Source organism: Nansenia antarctica, assembly GCF_963989245.1.
Source record: "Nansenia antarctica genome assembly, chromosome: 5".
NCBI lineage: Eukaryota > Metazoa > Chordata > Actinopteri > Argentiniformes > Microstomatidae > Nansenia > Nansenia antarctica.
The window spans coordinates 23045219-23059455 of NC_137690.1; the positions used below are offsets into that span (position 1 = coordinate 23045219).

The 14237-nt window shown below is 46.0% G+C and overlaps 1 protein-coding gene across 1 annotated transcript in view; it reads right to left on the reverse strand.

The window, feature by feature from the left end:
- The window catches only part of osbp2b (oxysterol binding protein 2b), a gene marked incomplete at both ends in the record, with an annotated part of 45433 nt that extends 34201 nt beyond the window's left edge, over window positions 1–11232 (reverse strand). Inside the window, 2 exons of the mRNA XM_080530709.1 lie at window positions 4035–4243; window positions 10964–11232. Coding sequence (XP_080386835.1) covers window positions 4035–4243; window positions 10964–11232 — 478 coding nt within the window. The remainder of the gene's footprint in view (window positions 1–4034; window positions 4244–10963) is intronic.
- Between the last annotated feature and the right edge of the window lie 3005 nt (window positions 11233–14237).

The window sequence follows — 14237 nt, forward strand, 5'->3', positions numbered from 1 at the left end:
GCACGTCCAGGACAAAACCAACAAAACAAAAACTCAGACATGCTCATGCACGAACACACACACAAACTGAATGATTGACGCAAAAAACACATTCCCCCCCCCATTTTCAGGTCCCTCAGTCGAGAGCACATTGGAACGTGAGCATTTAAAATGCTAAGAAATAGTTGTGCAAATGGTTCACAATAGCAGACAACAAATTTACACAAGGAAGGTCAGTGTACAACCCCTAACAGAACTCAAACATGAATGAATAGATGAACTAGAACATCTTTAATGTCAGAATCATGAGAGATTGGGAATACTAACAGCAACCTGTGTCCAAAGATAGCCAATGTGAGCAGAGAGAGCAGGATAGACTCACCCTTACCTCGACTACTCCACAACAAACCAACCAGAAGGGAGACACAGCCCACTAAAACACACACACACACACACACACACACACACACCAATACTCTCAACTACCCCTCATCTCTGAGCAAAAAAAAGGAATGGAGAAAAAGCTCTGTACTTACTCACAGGGGTAAATGTGCCTGTTCTTGCCACTGCCTTGCTCCCAGTCCAGTCCGTAGAAGAGAGGAATTCTTTAGGAATGGGAAGAGGTATGAAGCATGAGTTGGAAAAAGCAGAAGAAGGTCATTCCATTCAGGACTAACCCCTCTGAATGAAAAGCACAGTAAATGGCTTACTGAGAGAGTGAGAGGGTGGAAGAGTGAGAGGAACACAGAGCAAGCAAGAGAACGAGCGAGGGAGTGAGCGAGCGAGGAAGGGAGAGAGAGAGAGAGAAAGTGTGAGTGTGGGGAAAGAAAGCAAGGGAGACAGTCGGTGGAGGGAGAGGGAGAGGAGAAAGCGACAGAGCGACGGAGCGGGGGAGCGCGCGTGTGAGAGAGAAAGAGAGAGAGAGGTGAAGCAGAAGGAAGCAGTGAAACATGCTCCAGACAGACATTCCTAATCAATCCCCACACTGGTATGTTGTATGTTTCAGTACCATGGACAGAGAATCACCCTCCATGACGCACTCAGCCTCCACAGAGTGGGAGGGTGGGTGGGGTGGGGGAGAGGATGAAAGCAGAGGAAAGGTGACAGATGAGAGCGAAGGCCAGTGTAGCGTAGTCAGAGGGCGCAGGCGTGCAGACACGCACACGCACACGCACACGCACACACACACACACACCCTAAACACATACAGAAGACTCCCCTGACAGGCTCATCAACATTATGAAATAAAGTGGTTGGTCACACGCTGAGCAGGTCAGACATGGATGGAAGCTTTCCATGGTGTAGTGTTGCTCATCTCTCTCTCTCTCTCTCTTTCTTTCTCTCTCTCTCTCACTCTCACTCACTCACTCACTCTCTCCCCTACACCCCACCTGAGCCAGGCAGGCCAATCGATTAGCTCCTCCATTAGTCTAATTTACCGTCTGAAGTGCTGAAGAAGCTGATAGGAACTGCATGGAGAGGTCCCTCCCTCCCTGGTCATGAGCTGCTTTGATGTCCACACAACACCACTCTAAATGTTTACACTGGAAGACAATTTTCCTGAGGTAACTATTTCAGCGCAATTTCTTTTCAATTTGTATTTCAGCTGGTTTACTACTAACTTGTGTTACAAGTTACACATTTTCTTGGTAACCTACATTTATAAAGGTAATTTATCATCAAACTATAAAGAGAAAGTAGGAAAACACACTGAGCGAGGTGGTAGCAAAGGGAAAACAATGTCACCTGGTGGCCATTTGAATAGGCTACACACAGGGAAGTGTATTAGCCATACCGTACTGAGGCCAATGAAGGTCCTGGGAATAAATGCTGTTCAACCATGAAAACACACACTACATTCTTGTCATGAATAACGAGGATGTATGGATGTGAGCAAGTCTGTCACTAATTCCAAATTAACCAAGTGGAGGGGAACTGACTTCCTCACACAGGAGCTGAGGTCAGTCAGTCTTTTTCCTGTTCGAGGCTTATTGATAAAAGGTCCAAGGATCCAGACAGAGACACACAGACCCAGTACTGACAGAGACACACAGTACTGGATGGAGGCTGTGGAGCGAAGTGTCAAAAATATACCGGTGCTCTGAGGAGAAATAGGACCAAAATAAACAGTGAAAACAGCCGGTGTTGAGAACAAGGCAGAACAACCAGTCACAGTGGGGAAGTGTTTTCTCCATATGGACAGAGAGAGAGACATGACCTACATTTCCTCAACCTCCCTTCAGGAGATCAATGGAGGTGAAGAAGAGGTGACAGCAGCCGTGCTTCTGAACTGGGTGACGGAGGGAGGTGGTGGGGGATACACACACACTACTAAGTGACAAAACACTGCCAGCAGGCACGTTTTAAATCTGCTGTTAACGACGACTTCTCTCTCTCTCTCTCTCATGTAGCAAGAAGCTACTGAACCGAATCGGAAGAGGCAGTAGTTAGTGAGTCAGACTAGTCAGAAGCACAACCAACTTTAGAGTTACGGCTGACTCTGTCGCGAGGCAGGAGAAGCAAAGACGTGTGACCTGTGTGTTCTCAACTTCTCCCACAGGCAGAGAGGAGAGGAATACTAGCAGAGAGGTGAGAAAAAGGTTTAGGCCTACAGTATTCATAGCCAGCCAATTGCCAGCTAATTGTGACTGTGCCATTTCTTACAATCAGATCTGTCAGTATGGCCCGAATTTACAGTAGCGATAAAAGACAAAAGCGATCTCTGTTTTAAGATCTTGTTTTAACTATCTGTTTGAGTACCCGACTACTCATGCCCAATTGCCCATTCCAAGTTGTTGACATGATATACGTATATAGTACCATCACTATTCTGGTCCTATCAGTCTCTCCTCTCCTATTGTGTCCTAATGAATCAGCAATGATCCAGACCAACTCCATTCTCTGTGAGCTCCATCCCAGTGTGTCTGTCGGCCACCTGGCTCTCCGCCCCAGCCAGGATAATGAGTCCACCAGGGGAGCGCTGGTGTGGTGTCCACTCCCCACCCCCACAGAGGTCAGAGAGACATGAGAGATGGCTCTATTACCGGACCTGAGACAGAGGGGACCCAACACCCACACACTAGACGCACAGTCAGATGTGGGGTCTGTCTAAACATGCACGCACGCACTCTGGTCACTGCACACAAACTCAAAATGGGGCCTAACGTTGCCTTAACACACACCACACCGACAAAGCCTTTCTGATAACCACCACACTAGCGTTCCACTTTCATGTAAGTGACGAGTTGAGCTAGATTCACATTCTCTCACTCCCCTCACACTAAATTTAGCGAGCTGTCTTTTAAATGGAGGCCAGGGGAAATATTTAGCAGCATGTCTCTCTTAGAGGGGACACTGTGTACTACAGACTGGACAGGGATTGGGCTGCTGCCAGGGGGAAACGTGAAGAAGAAAGGCCCTCCCAGGCCTTTCCCACAGCCTTTTGACCACATACACCAATCAGAACCCACAAGAATGAGCCACTTTGGAAAGAAGAGAGTTCTGTTGTCAAGAGTCTGAATGACCGGCTGGGTCTCATGGTAACGGTGGCATACAGTAGGCTGTGTGCGACCTCTCTGGGCGGACCACACTGCCCTCTTCTGGCTATGTGGAAGACCTAGTGGAGCAGGGCTTTCTAGAAAGAGTGTTGAGTGAAACGTCAGCTATGCTGAGCCACAAATGCCAGGGGAGACCAGAGAGACTGTATTAAAAATAAAGCTGGACTGGGTACAGTGACATAGTGAACATGCTGAACCATGAGGTGACACACCTTTTACCTCATGGGCATTTGTACAACCCCAACTACCATGCCTTTAGGCAAGACATACAATATGCAACGGCTCAGTACACTCTGACAGCTGATATGCACCTGGCCACTCTTTCCTCTCCTGCTCTATTACACTTTTGTTTAGCCAAGTAAGTCACTGGGAACAAATCTATGACAACAAAAATCAAGGATCCACTGGCATAGGGTTTTTACATTTAAAAACTATTTTTTACTCTTCCATCAAGTAAGTTGTACTCCATTAATGCAGTTGCACACCGGCTGCTCTTACCGGACTGATCGTTCATCATGCGGATGGCTTTGGCCTTGGCCAGCTCCAGCGCTGTGACCCATATTTGGCGCTCCACCTCCGTGCTGGCCTTCAGGTGGTAGGTGCGGCCACCGCTGCTCAGGACGATGTTGCAGGCGTCCTCGGTGTCGATGTGCGCTGTGGCCAGGTTGATGGTGCCGCGACACGTATGAGCCATCTCTGCCTGTGTCCTGTAGGGGGACACAGATACACACAGACAGAGACAGAGACAGAGGACGCGGACACAAACACACAGGAGCCGATTAGTGGTTAAATACTGTATTTAAGCAAGGTGACTGGTCTGACTACAAGTGCTTAACTGTGCTAGTGCTTAACTGTGCTTCCCATATGAAGTCATCCACACGTAGCCTCTCTAAAAACACTCATAAAACACTGTGGCCTATTTGAGACATGTTTCAGTGATGGGCCAGGTACAGGGAACAGTAGAAGGAGGTCATTTGCTGTTTCTTACTGTGGTAGAAGCTGAAGCAGGGCAGCAGGACCAAGGCAAGACGGAAGTCAAGGACAAAGACAGAACAGCCATGCAATGGGGAAGTTAGAAGACGGTAGTTTTAAATTAATATAACAGTCAAGAGCCGTCCTTAGATTACTTCAGACCATTATCCAGTGTAAGAGGGGGGCACACACAAACATAAGCTCCACACTAACCAGTACAAATGTGAACACACAAAAAGCTTGAATATCTCTTTCATCAATCACTCAACATATTCTTGTTGCTGTTCTGTGTGTGTGTGTGTGTGTGTGTGTGTGTGTGTGTTGTGGGTATACCAGGAGTCAGGACCTAGTGTTGCACATTCAGTGGGCCACAGAATGCTGGATAACAAGGCCATTGTGTGGCTCCAAGCCTCCATAGTAGACAAAACCAAACAATGAATAACAACAGTGAGGACAAAGAGAACACAGAGTGAGGTTGTGAGAAAGAGAGAGAGAGAGAGAGAGAGAGAGAGAGAGAGAGAGAGAGAGAGAGAGAGAGAGAGAGAGAGAGATACAGAAAGAAGGCAGGGGGGGGCATCAAAATGACTATAGACAAACTGGTTTCCTTCATCAAAGTATGAGCTAATGACAGCTCTGACCCTATCATCAGAGAACAGAAGTAAAAAAAAGAATAATGACCTGAGGTAACTGTCATTAAAGAGAGGCGTCACAAACATCTAACATTCAGCCAATTAGTTGAATCTGATGGTAATGTGTTTCTCAGAGTAGCCTCAGTCCTTCGTGAATCCCACACTAGGCCTAAGCTAATACAAGTAATGAATGCGCTCCTGTCTTCAGGGTGTACTCTAAGTGTAGGCTGCTACAGTACTGTGGTAGGATGAGCAAGGCTTCCCCTAGTCCGTCTCTGAGGACAGGCTTGTGTGCAGGAGTTAAGTCACAGCTCACAGGCCACATCCTTTATACACACGGTCCAATAGGGAATATCTCAATGACTAACAGAATAACAAAAGCCACATCCATAGGGCACAAGGCTTATGGTGTGTGTTAGAAAGAGAAAGAGAAATACGAAGTGAGAGAGAGAGAGAGAGAGAGAGAGAGAGAGAGAGAGAGAGAGAGAGAGAGAGAGAGAGCGAGAGCGAGAGAGAGAGCTTGTGTTGTGTGCTTGCATATGCACAAATAATTTGTTCCAAATCCCAGACATAAGTTAGCTACTTAGCATCCATTGCAGCTTCCTAGTGAAATGCCATCTCTCTGACATCCTGTCACGGTAAGAACGACTAAGGTCAAGCACGTGTGTCAAGCACGAGGTGTCATTATACATCCTCACTGACCCCCTTTCCTCACTGTCAGGATTTGCTGTCATCCAGCACTGCTCTGCCAATCGTACCAGTCCAGCATAACTACATATTCAGCACAGAGCAGCAGGACACGCACAGACACATTAGCGGGCTAATTTCCAAAAATAACACACTCTGTTGTGCTCAATAGTGTACTGGGGGCTGTTCCTGAAACGGCCAAAGACTTCCAAGAAGTGAATGAGCTGCCCGGTGTGAGGTTGAAAACGTTGAGCCAGGACAGTGCTTAGTTTCCAAGGCCAGTTGGATGGGAGTGTGAGTGTGTGTGTGTGTGTTTGTATAAGGCCTGCCACACCAGTGGCCTGACACACCAGTCTAAGCCAGGATTGGCCAGCCATAGCCTGAGGTGATAGAAAAGCAGAGGGGGGCTGGAGGAGCCAGTCCACGAGGGTTGGGGTGGTGAGATGGACAGACAGACAGACAGACGGACGGACGGACAGACAGAGGGGAGACCCTAAGCAAACTCACAATTCAGCTCAGAGCAGAGAGTCTGACTCTAAGCTCTGTCTCAGCCAGGGACCCGGTCTGCCTCACTGCTCAGCTGATCCTGAACAAGCACTTTGCAATTGTTAACACGGCTCCTCCTCGTACTGGCAACTGCCGAGTCGGACGAACGTAACCATGCAAGGCCACAGCGAGAGAAGGGTTCCTCGACAGCCCAGCTTCAGCTAGCCCAGCTCTGGTCCTAACTGGGTCACACAACCGAGTGTGGCGATGAGTAAGATGAGATCCATTAGGGGTGGGCATCGACGATCGATAATTGATCGATAAGGATCTTGGTCGATCACAAAATAAAACATTTGGTCGATCACAAAAAAAAAGTTTTATTTTGTGATCGACCAAGATCCTTATCGATCAATTATCGATCAATTATCGATCGTCGATGCCCACCCCTAATCCATGCTGATCCCTCTGGTCAGTGGGGAGGCAAGGCCATGCAAGGGCCCAGGAATTACAGTCCAAGGAAAGCAAAAGCTGAGAGAGAGAGATAAGGACAGAAGAGCAGGGAAGGGGAGCTTGAAAGAGAGGGAGGAGGAGGAGAGTGAGGGATAGAGAGCGAGAGTGAGAGAGGGAGATAGTGAGGGAGTGCTGCATGGTTTGGTGTGCTGCTGATAGAGCATTACTGTGGGATTTTACCTGTCGTTCCCCTGAGCACACATCCTCACAAAACACAAATCCACCGATCTGGGGCGTGTAATGAAACAGAACAGCAGCATGATCTCAATACACAGCGGAGAGGAGATTGCTGCTGGCATGAGCAAAACACACAGGACACACAGAGACATAAAGGGACACACAGCACGGGAATAAAGAGAGAAACATACATCACAGGCATATCACAGAGTACATAGAGAGAGAGCACAAGATAAGAGAAAAAGAAAGCGCTCAGTGCCTTAGGACAGGGAAACATACATGAAAACATGAGACACAGCAAGCAAACCAGGGCAAAGATACTGTGGAAGGTTCTGTATGCGATGACCTGCTGAGAGATTGAGACAGAGGATATCACTAAAGGCTGCCAAGTAAGTATCTCTATTCTATAGTCTTTCTCTCATGTCTCTCTCCCGCTCTCGCTCACGCACTCACACATTCACACACTCGCACACAGCCATGAGTCCAAGGAGGAGCCCATTAATGTGATTAGATCACAGCTTCCCTCCTCCTCCGCAGCCCCATCCTGTCCAAGGCTCCGAGCCCAGCGCTGAGTTGGCTTTACCCTCCAGCTGAGTTCTGTGTTAGCTCGCAACTCTTCTTACCCCACCTTAGCCAAGAACAGAGTGCACCGGCGGAACCAAAACCTGACCTCTCAGAGAGCTTTCACACCGGCAGTTCCGAACGCCGGTTCGCGTTCGCGTTCGGAAACCTCCGAACGTTGGCGCTGTCTGGCGAACGATACACTGGTATGATGAACGAGGGCTCGTTCGCCAGACAGCGCCAACGTTCGGAGGTTTCCGTACGCGAACGCGAACCCGCGTTCGGAACTGCCGGTGTGAAAGCCCTATCAGAGAGCTATAATGCAGGACTGCCACTAATCCAGCAGTTACTGTCTCTGGCTATTTAATTGGGTTGCAAAATTCCCATAAGTTTGGGAAGCTTTTAGGTAATTTCCCAAACTTCCATATTGGAAATTATTGGAAGGTTTCCCAAACATACGGGAATATTGCAACCTAGTCTCGAACCCTAGTTACCCCGGTGTCAGAGCCTAGCTGAGAGGTCCATGCATGGAGCAGAGAACTAGAGCATTTAAATGGGAGTGTATAACGAAGTGAAGCAGTGATACCAGGGCTCTCATAGGGCTCGAGGCTTTTAATGCACTGTAATCTACTAAAGCGCCGCTCAGGATTTCCTCTCAGAGGTGAGTAAGCGGTGCTGAGAGCATTAGAGCTGGAAGGAAAAGTCAATTAAGAAATTAAAGAGTGAGGTAGAAGAGAGGAGAGAAAAGACCTTGTCACACATTCCAATGAGATAATCCCTCATATGTGGAGTGTCTTCATGATTTCGAGAGGGCCTCTCTGAGTGAAATAAAAAATTTGAAAACAGGAAAGGGATTGTGAGGCGGGAGGCTGACATGGAGTAAAAGACAGGCCAGCCTGACGCAGAGATGCAGTGTCAGAGTAACACAGGAGTCAATGGAGCAAGTGCAATCTCAATAAAGCCCATTACATTTTAACTGGCTCGAGTGCTGAGTATGCCAACTCTGCTGCAGAACAGATTAGAGTCCACTACTGCCCTTTGACTGCCTAAGTATCCGCTTCTCTAATCAAGCCTGACTTCTCCTACAGTAGTCCCCATAAAAAATAACTTGTATGTTCTGGGAACTGAGGTTCTCGTTGGGGTCAAATGTCTGGGGTCAGTCGCTATCAACTCACACCTTCAGGCATAAATAAAAAGACTGGCTTTCGAAAACAGCAACCAAATAGATTGCAACCGCATACACAAACTGATTGATGCATGCTGTGTTGCATGGAATCTGAGCCATTTGGGCTAAACTAGCATCCACTCATTACGGCATTTAATCAGTGCTGAAATATCATACTACTGTACACAAACATGTCATACTTTGGAGTGATTTAATCATAACATAAACAATAAAAAATACAGACTCCTGTGGACGGAGTGTTCATGAATGTAAAGCGGCATGTTTCTCTTCTAGTCTACAGGCCTATGGCAAAACCTGCGCAGCAAGACAGGAAGCATCCCTCTCAACCAGAGCTCAACACACAGCTGTAAGCTACAGTACTGTAGCATTGACAGAGAGCAACACTTTGCTCTTTCATCATGATGAAAAGGGGGATGTGGATGTGGGGAGAGTAGAATAGTGTAGGCTATGTAGCCTAACAGATATAGTAGGCCTAATACTGACACATTGACTCTTCCTCTACTGCGGTTACAAATAAGGTTTTATAATAAGAAATGACATTGTTGGGAAAACCTCTAAAGGTGAGGAGAAATTGTCAGGCTAGGGTAACAGGTTTAATTTGGAACCCACTTAAAAATTCTGATAGACCAATGTAGGCACACACAAAGGCTCCAGGCAGACACCCACAGAGGTCTGCCAGGCAGAGAGGAGGAGTGGAGGGGGGGCATTACTCAGGCTCTCCTTTGTGGGAACCTGTGCGGTCCACTGCCTCAGTACTCAGATGTCAACGGGCTACCTTTCCATCAGGGACAGCAGTCACCTTCCAACATAATGGACTATTAATAGAGGGGAGAGAGGACAGGGTTCTTTCCTTTCACCATCAGCACAAACGAGAATGGGACTTTGGCTCCCCTGTCTCAGTTTCCACTAACCCCTCACTAGCAAAAGGACAACAAGACTCTTTGTGCGCTAATGTGTGGTAGTAGTGTGGTGTGGTGTATCCTATGGCATGTGATGTGTATGGTATGAGAGAAACAGATAGGTAGGCTAGTTGACAGAAATGAGTCTGTAAATCTAACAGCAGCAGCGTTTTAGCATTTTGCCATCCAAATAGATCGTGCACATTTTCCTGTAGAGGAAATGTTCCTAACACACTTGCAATGCTACTGTAAAATAGTTTGCAGTTTTTTTTTTTAACTGAAATGACATTGAAGGCTGTGTCGTGTATTTTCATTCATTAATTGTGGCTTTAGGACATAAGCTCACTCTACCCCTAGCCAAAACTTGTTGGCACGAAACACATCAGCTGAGTGGCTTAATAAGCCTAAGTTGGTTTCAGGATCCTCTCATTAGCAGCCAATGTCAAACATTTTACCACGATGCTTCTGACGGCACCATTTGCAGAACTCAAAGGATGAGTCCTAGATTCTCTGTCATGAATCAATTAACTAAGCACACAAAACCGAGTTGGGTCTTGTGAACAACTGTCGTTACATGTGATCACCCAGCCTTCGCTTCCATTGTCTCTACTGATCATAAAGTTACCCAGAGGAAACATGACTCCTATTCAGGAAGCACCTGAGCCACAGGTGTTATTAGTAGAGCACACAGGTGGCACCTGTCTTTGCGGTCACCTGTGGAGATAATGATACTGTTGTGGGTGTTCCTGCTCAAAAAGCAAATGCACTCATCCACACATAGGAAGGGTCAGGTCAGATGGGTGTGGGGGTACTACTAAGCAAGCTGACTCACCTGCTGGCTAGACAATTGTGTTTCAGTATCTGACTTAGCTGGCCTATACATTCTGCGTATGCACCTGACACGTAGCGACAGTATACAGTGGATAACTGGTTAGCCAGTTATAGATATCTTAGCCAGCCAGTGTCAGTCACATTCATTTTGACAGCTTCTGAGGTCTGTCAAGACAGAAGTTGTCACTACTGGCTGTCTAGTAGCTAGCTACATCATGTGTGTGTTTGACAGAGACTTGCAAGACCACATAGTGCAACTGTACAAGCTGATATTCCTGTGTTGGTACTGTAATGCTTTGGTACATCACATGTCAGGAAAGACAGTACAAGCAAACTGACAGGTTAGCTCGCTAACGGTTAGCATGCTTACTACTTTCAACACTCATCTCCAGTGTCAGTCACATCAATGGCTGGGCTAGCTAGCTAGCAGACATGGTCGTTTATTTAGATCAGACTGTGTAGCCTATATTAGTGTCTGCATAAATGTACCTGTAATATGACAGAAGTCCATTGCTGAGGACGAACCATCGGCGTTGATACCCTTTCAGATAGTTAGTCCATTTAAAAAGCCATCCTTTGTAAGTGTCCGACCCCGGTGCTGGGGCAGAGTTGGACGGTGCCGAGCCCTTCGCCTGGTCGCTCATCCTCCGCTCCGCCGCACGTCGCTGGGGGCTGCAGGACAGACACGACGGGACCGCAGAGAGGATCGCTACTATCCGCCCGGAGCCTGGACCACAGAGAGCGGTCGCTCTCCCCATGCACTCACCGCCGACAGAGTGATCTCCACGGGGGGAGGGTCCGGGACTAGAGCTAAGAGATCAACACTGCGCACCCCCCTTACCCTTTCACATGACGCTGGAAACCGGAGGAACGAAGGAGGAACACTCTGACTCTTCCATCATGTGACGTTTTCTAGGAGGAATTCCTTATAGACATTTTGCTAGGCTTGTGACAGGGCTGCTTAAAAAAAAAAAATGTGTGGAAAAAATATCAAAAGCTAAGACGTTCTCCTTGATTTAGCTGGCATAAAGAAAAAAAATTGTTGAAAAAATATCAAAAGCTAAGACGTTAGACGTTTATTTTAGCTGGCATAAATAAACCGTGGCTAGAATTCACTCAATCGAACACGCATTTACCGGTACGCTCTTTTTTCCACTGTCAAAGAAAATAGAATAGTTTTGAGTACTGTACTGTAGCCACACTAAGCCCCAGTAGCCCCATGCTACTCTAAATGATAGGCCATCAAATGATATGATGACAAGATGCGCAACTTCTGGCACGTGCCTCGATCAATCTCCATGCAGCTCCCATCAGCTGCCTCGTTGTAAACAAGCACACCGAAATCATTGTTCTTGCGGGTTCGATTGAATTCCAGCATTTTTGTTTAACGTTATGATCAATGATTCGGTCCCAACATTTTCATACTCACTCATTCTCCTCATGATTGGCCTACTCACCACATATCAGAATCGAATTAAACAGACGATTACATAGCAATTAGGGAGCAAATTATAATCATTTTTCTAAAGCTGAATACATGTTATGGGCCGTGCTGGATAATAACAACGATCTATTAACACACGGTGGCGATATTGTCACATTGTAGCGGTTAGAGTCGGTGTGTGTAGGCTATAGTGCACATGGATAATAAATACTGACAGAGAAAGAGTATTGTTCACAAATGTATTTAATGTATCCAGTGTCAAAGACAAAACATCTAACACCTACTAGTAAAAATAAATACTAGTGAATTCTGATAGAAAAATTAGCCCTTTTTATTTTGGAACACATCGAGCGCGCGCACACACACGCACACGCACACGCACGCACACACACACACACACACACACACACACACATACACACACACACACACACACACACACACACACACACACACACAAACAAACACTCACACACACACACACACACAAACACTCACACACACTCACACTTTAAACTTAAATGGATTGACACTCAATCTGCTACAGACCATTGCTCTCTAGTGATTCAATCCGGATGCTACATATCAGCTCACCTTTTGCGGCCAATCCTGATATAAGGCTACAACTCTACGTCTTCTAGTAAAATTGAGCCTATGCCTACACATGCAGCTTTTGAGGTGCACACATACACACACAGCACATAGCTGCTCTTGGCAGTTTCGTATAATCATTTTTGCACAAGTAAATAAAATACAATAACTTGAATAACACATAATCACACAAGTGCAATTAAACCCTGACCTGCTGGCTTGGCCAACAAAAGCATGCAATTCAATGATATACTCTTTCATATACTGTACTGTAGTACTAATTTTCAGTGCAAACAATGTCACAGGGTGTCTGTGTTGTTATATGAAAATTCACAATTTAATTTCACCACATTCTCAACATTAGAAATAACTCACGGACACTGATCAGAAATACCATAGTAGCCTACTCTGTGTTTCGCTGTGTATGTGTAGGTAGAGGAGTAATCAGCCTATGTGGATGTTTTCCCCCTGGAGTGTGGTTTGAATGCTTGTTTTACATTTACAAGGAAGGATTTTTATGTACTTAATGTTCGGCATTCTAGTTCAATTGAGGACAGTCAGTCTATCGATGGAGATACAGTAGCTGGTTTTATTGCACAGCTCTTTGTAACACAGCATCTACCCCTTTCTTCCCCATCGCTCAATTTCTTGACCATTGACTAACACTGACCGTCATTGTGTGCTTATCATAGTATGCATTTCAATATCTCCCTTTCCCCTCCTACAGTATACCGTCCCCTCCTACAGTATACGGTCACTGTCTCGTACACTGTGCTTCTGCCTCTTCAGACAATCTACATCTAGTCTCTGCTGCTACCAAGGAGCTCTGGATTTAATGTATTCTTCAGAAACACACAGCCAGGGAAAGAGGGGAGGGAGCGGATTAAAGTCCTTCATCATGAAAATGCTGTGTTTTTCTGCTGCAAGAGAACCATTCCCTTATTTAAACAATAGCATTATACAAGTAGAGAGACTGGAGCTTTAAACCAACACTGGCGCACAAGACAATGCTTACAGGAAACCAAAGACACATCCCAGAAATATGTTTGTTACTTGTTACAATTGTTACTAATTGGGCTGTTTGAGTTTGTTGATTATATCAGCTGAAGACATTTTTGGATGCAGCTACTGTACTATTAAAAGAGGATGAACACAGCGTTATCTGATCTCAAACATTATTAGACCAAAATGGAATCTAGGCAAATAAACCCACCTTGTTTGTCTACATTTACCACTCCACTCCCTTAGTACGTTTAGTGAGCGGTGTAAGTCGTTATGATGTAGTGATTTCAAGTGTGACAGGACATAATGTACCTTACTTTACATGACACTTTCAGAAAGGAAGACTTCATAAAATTGCATTCTCTGGACTTTCATGAATACTGTACATATATCATGGAGATCAGTTTATATCAGTATTGGTGACGATACCACTGTCCACTAAACGCACAGCTCCAACACTGTCAAATACCTATTGGACCTAATGGATTATCACTAGCCATTGCCATGTGATCTAGTGAGCACAGCGTCACACTTAAAGTGTGAGTAACCTTTAACCACAGCTGTGGATCCATTGTTAGTCCCTCTCCTCCTTCCTCCTCCTACCCTCTCTTTATAGGAACATCTGACAATTTGGGGGATGTGTGAGATGATAAGAGGACAGGGCTAAAAGCCAGTGCCCTACAGCCCGGGAGTCAAATAAAATAAACGTCATATGAAAATCAGCTC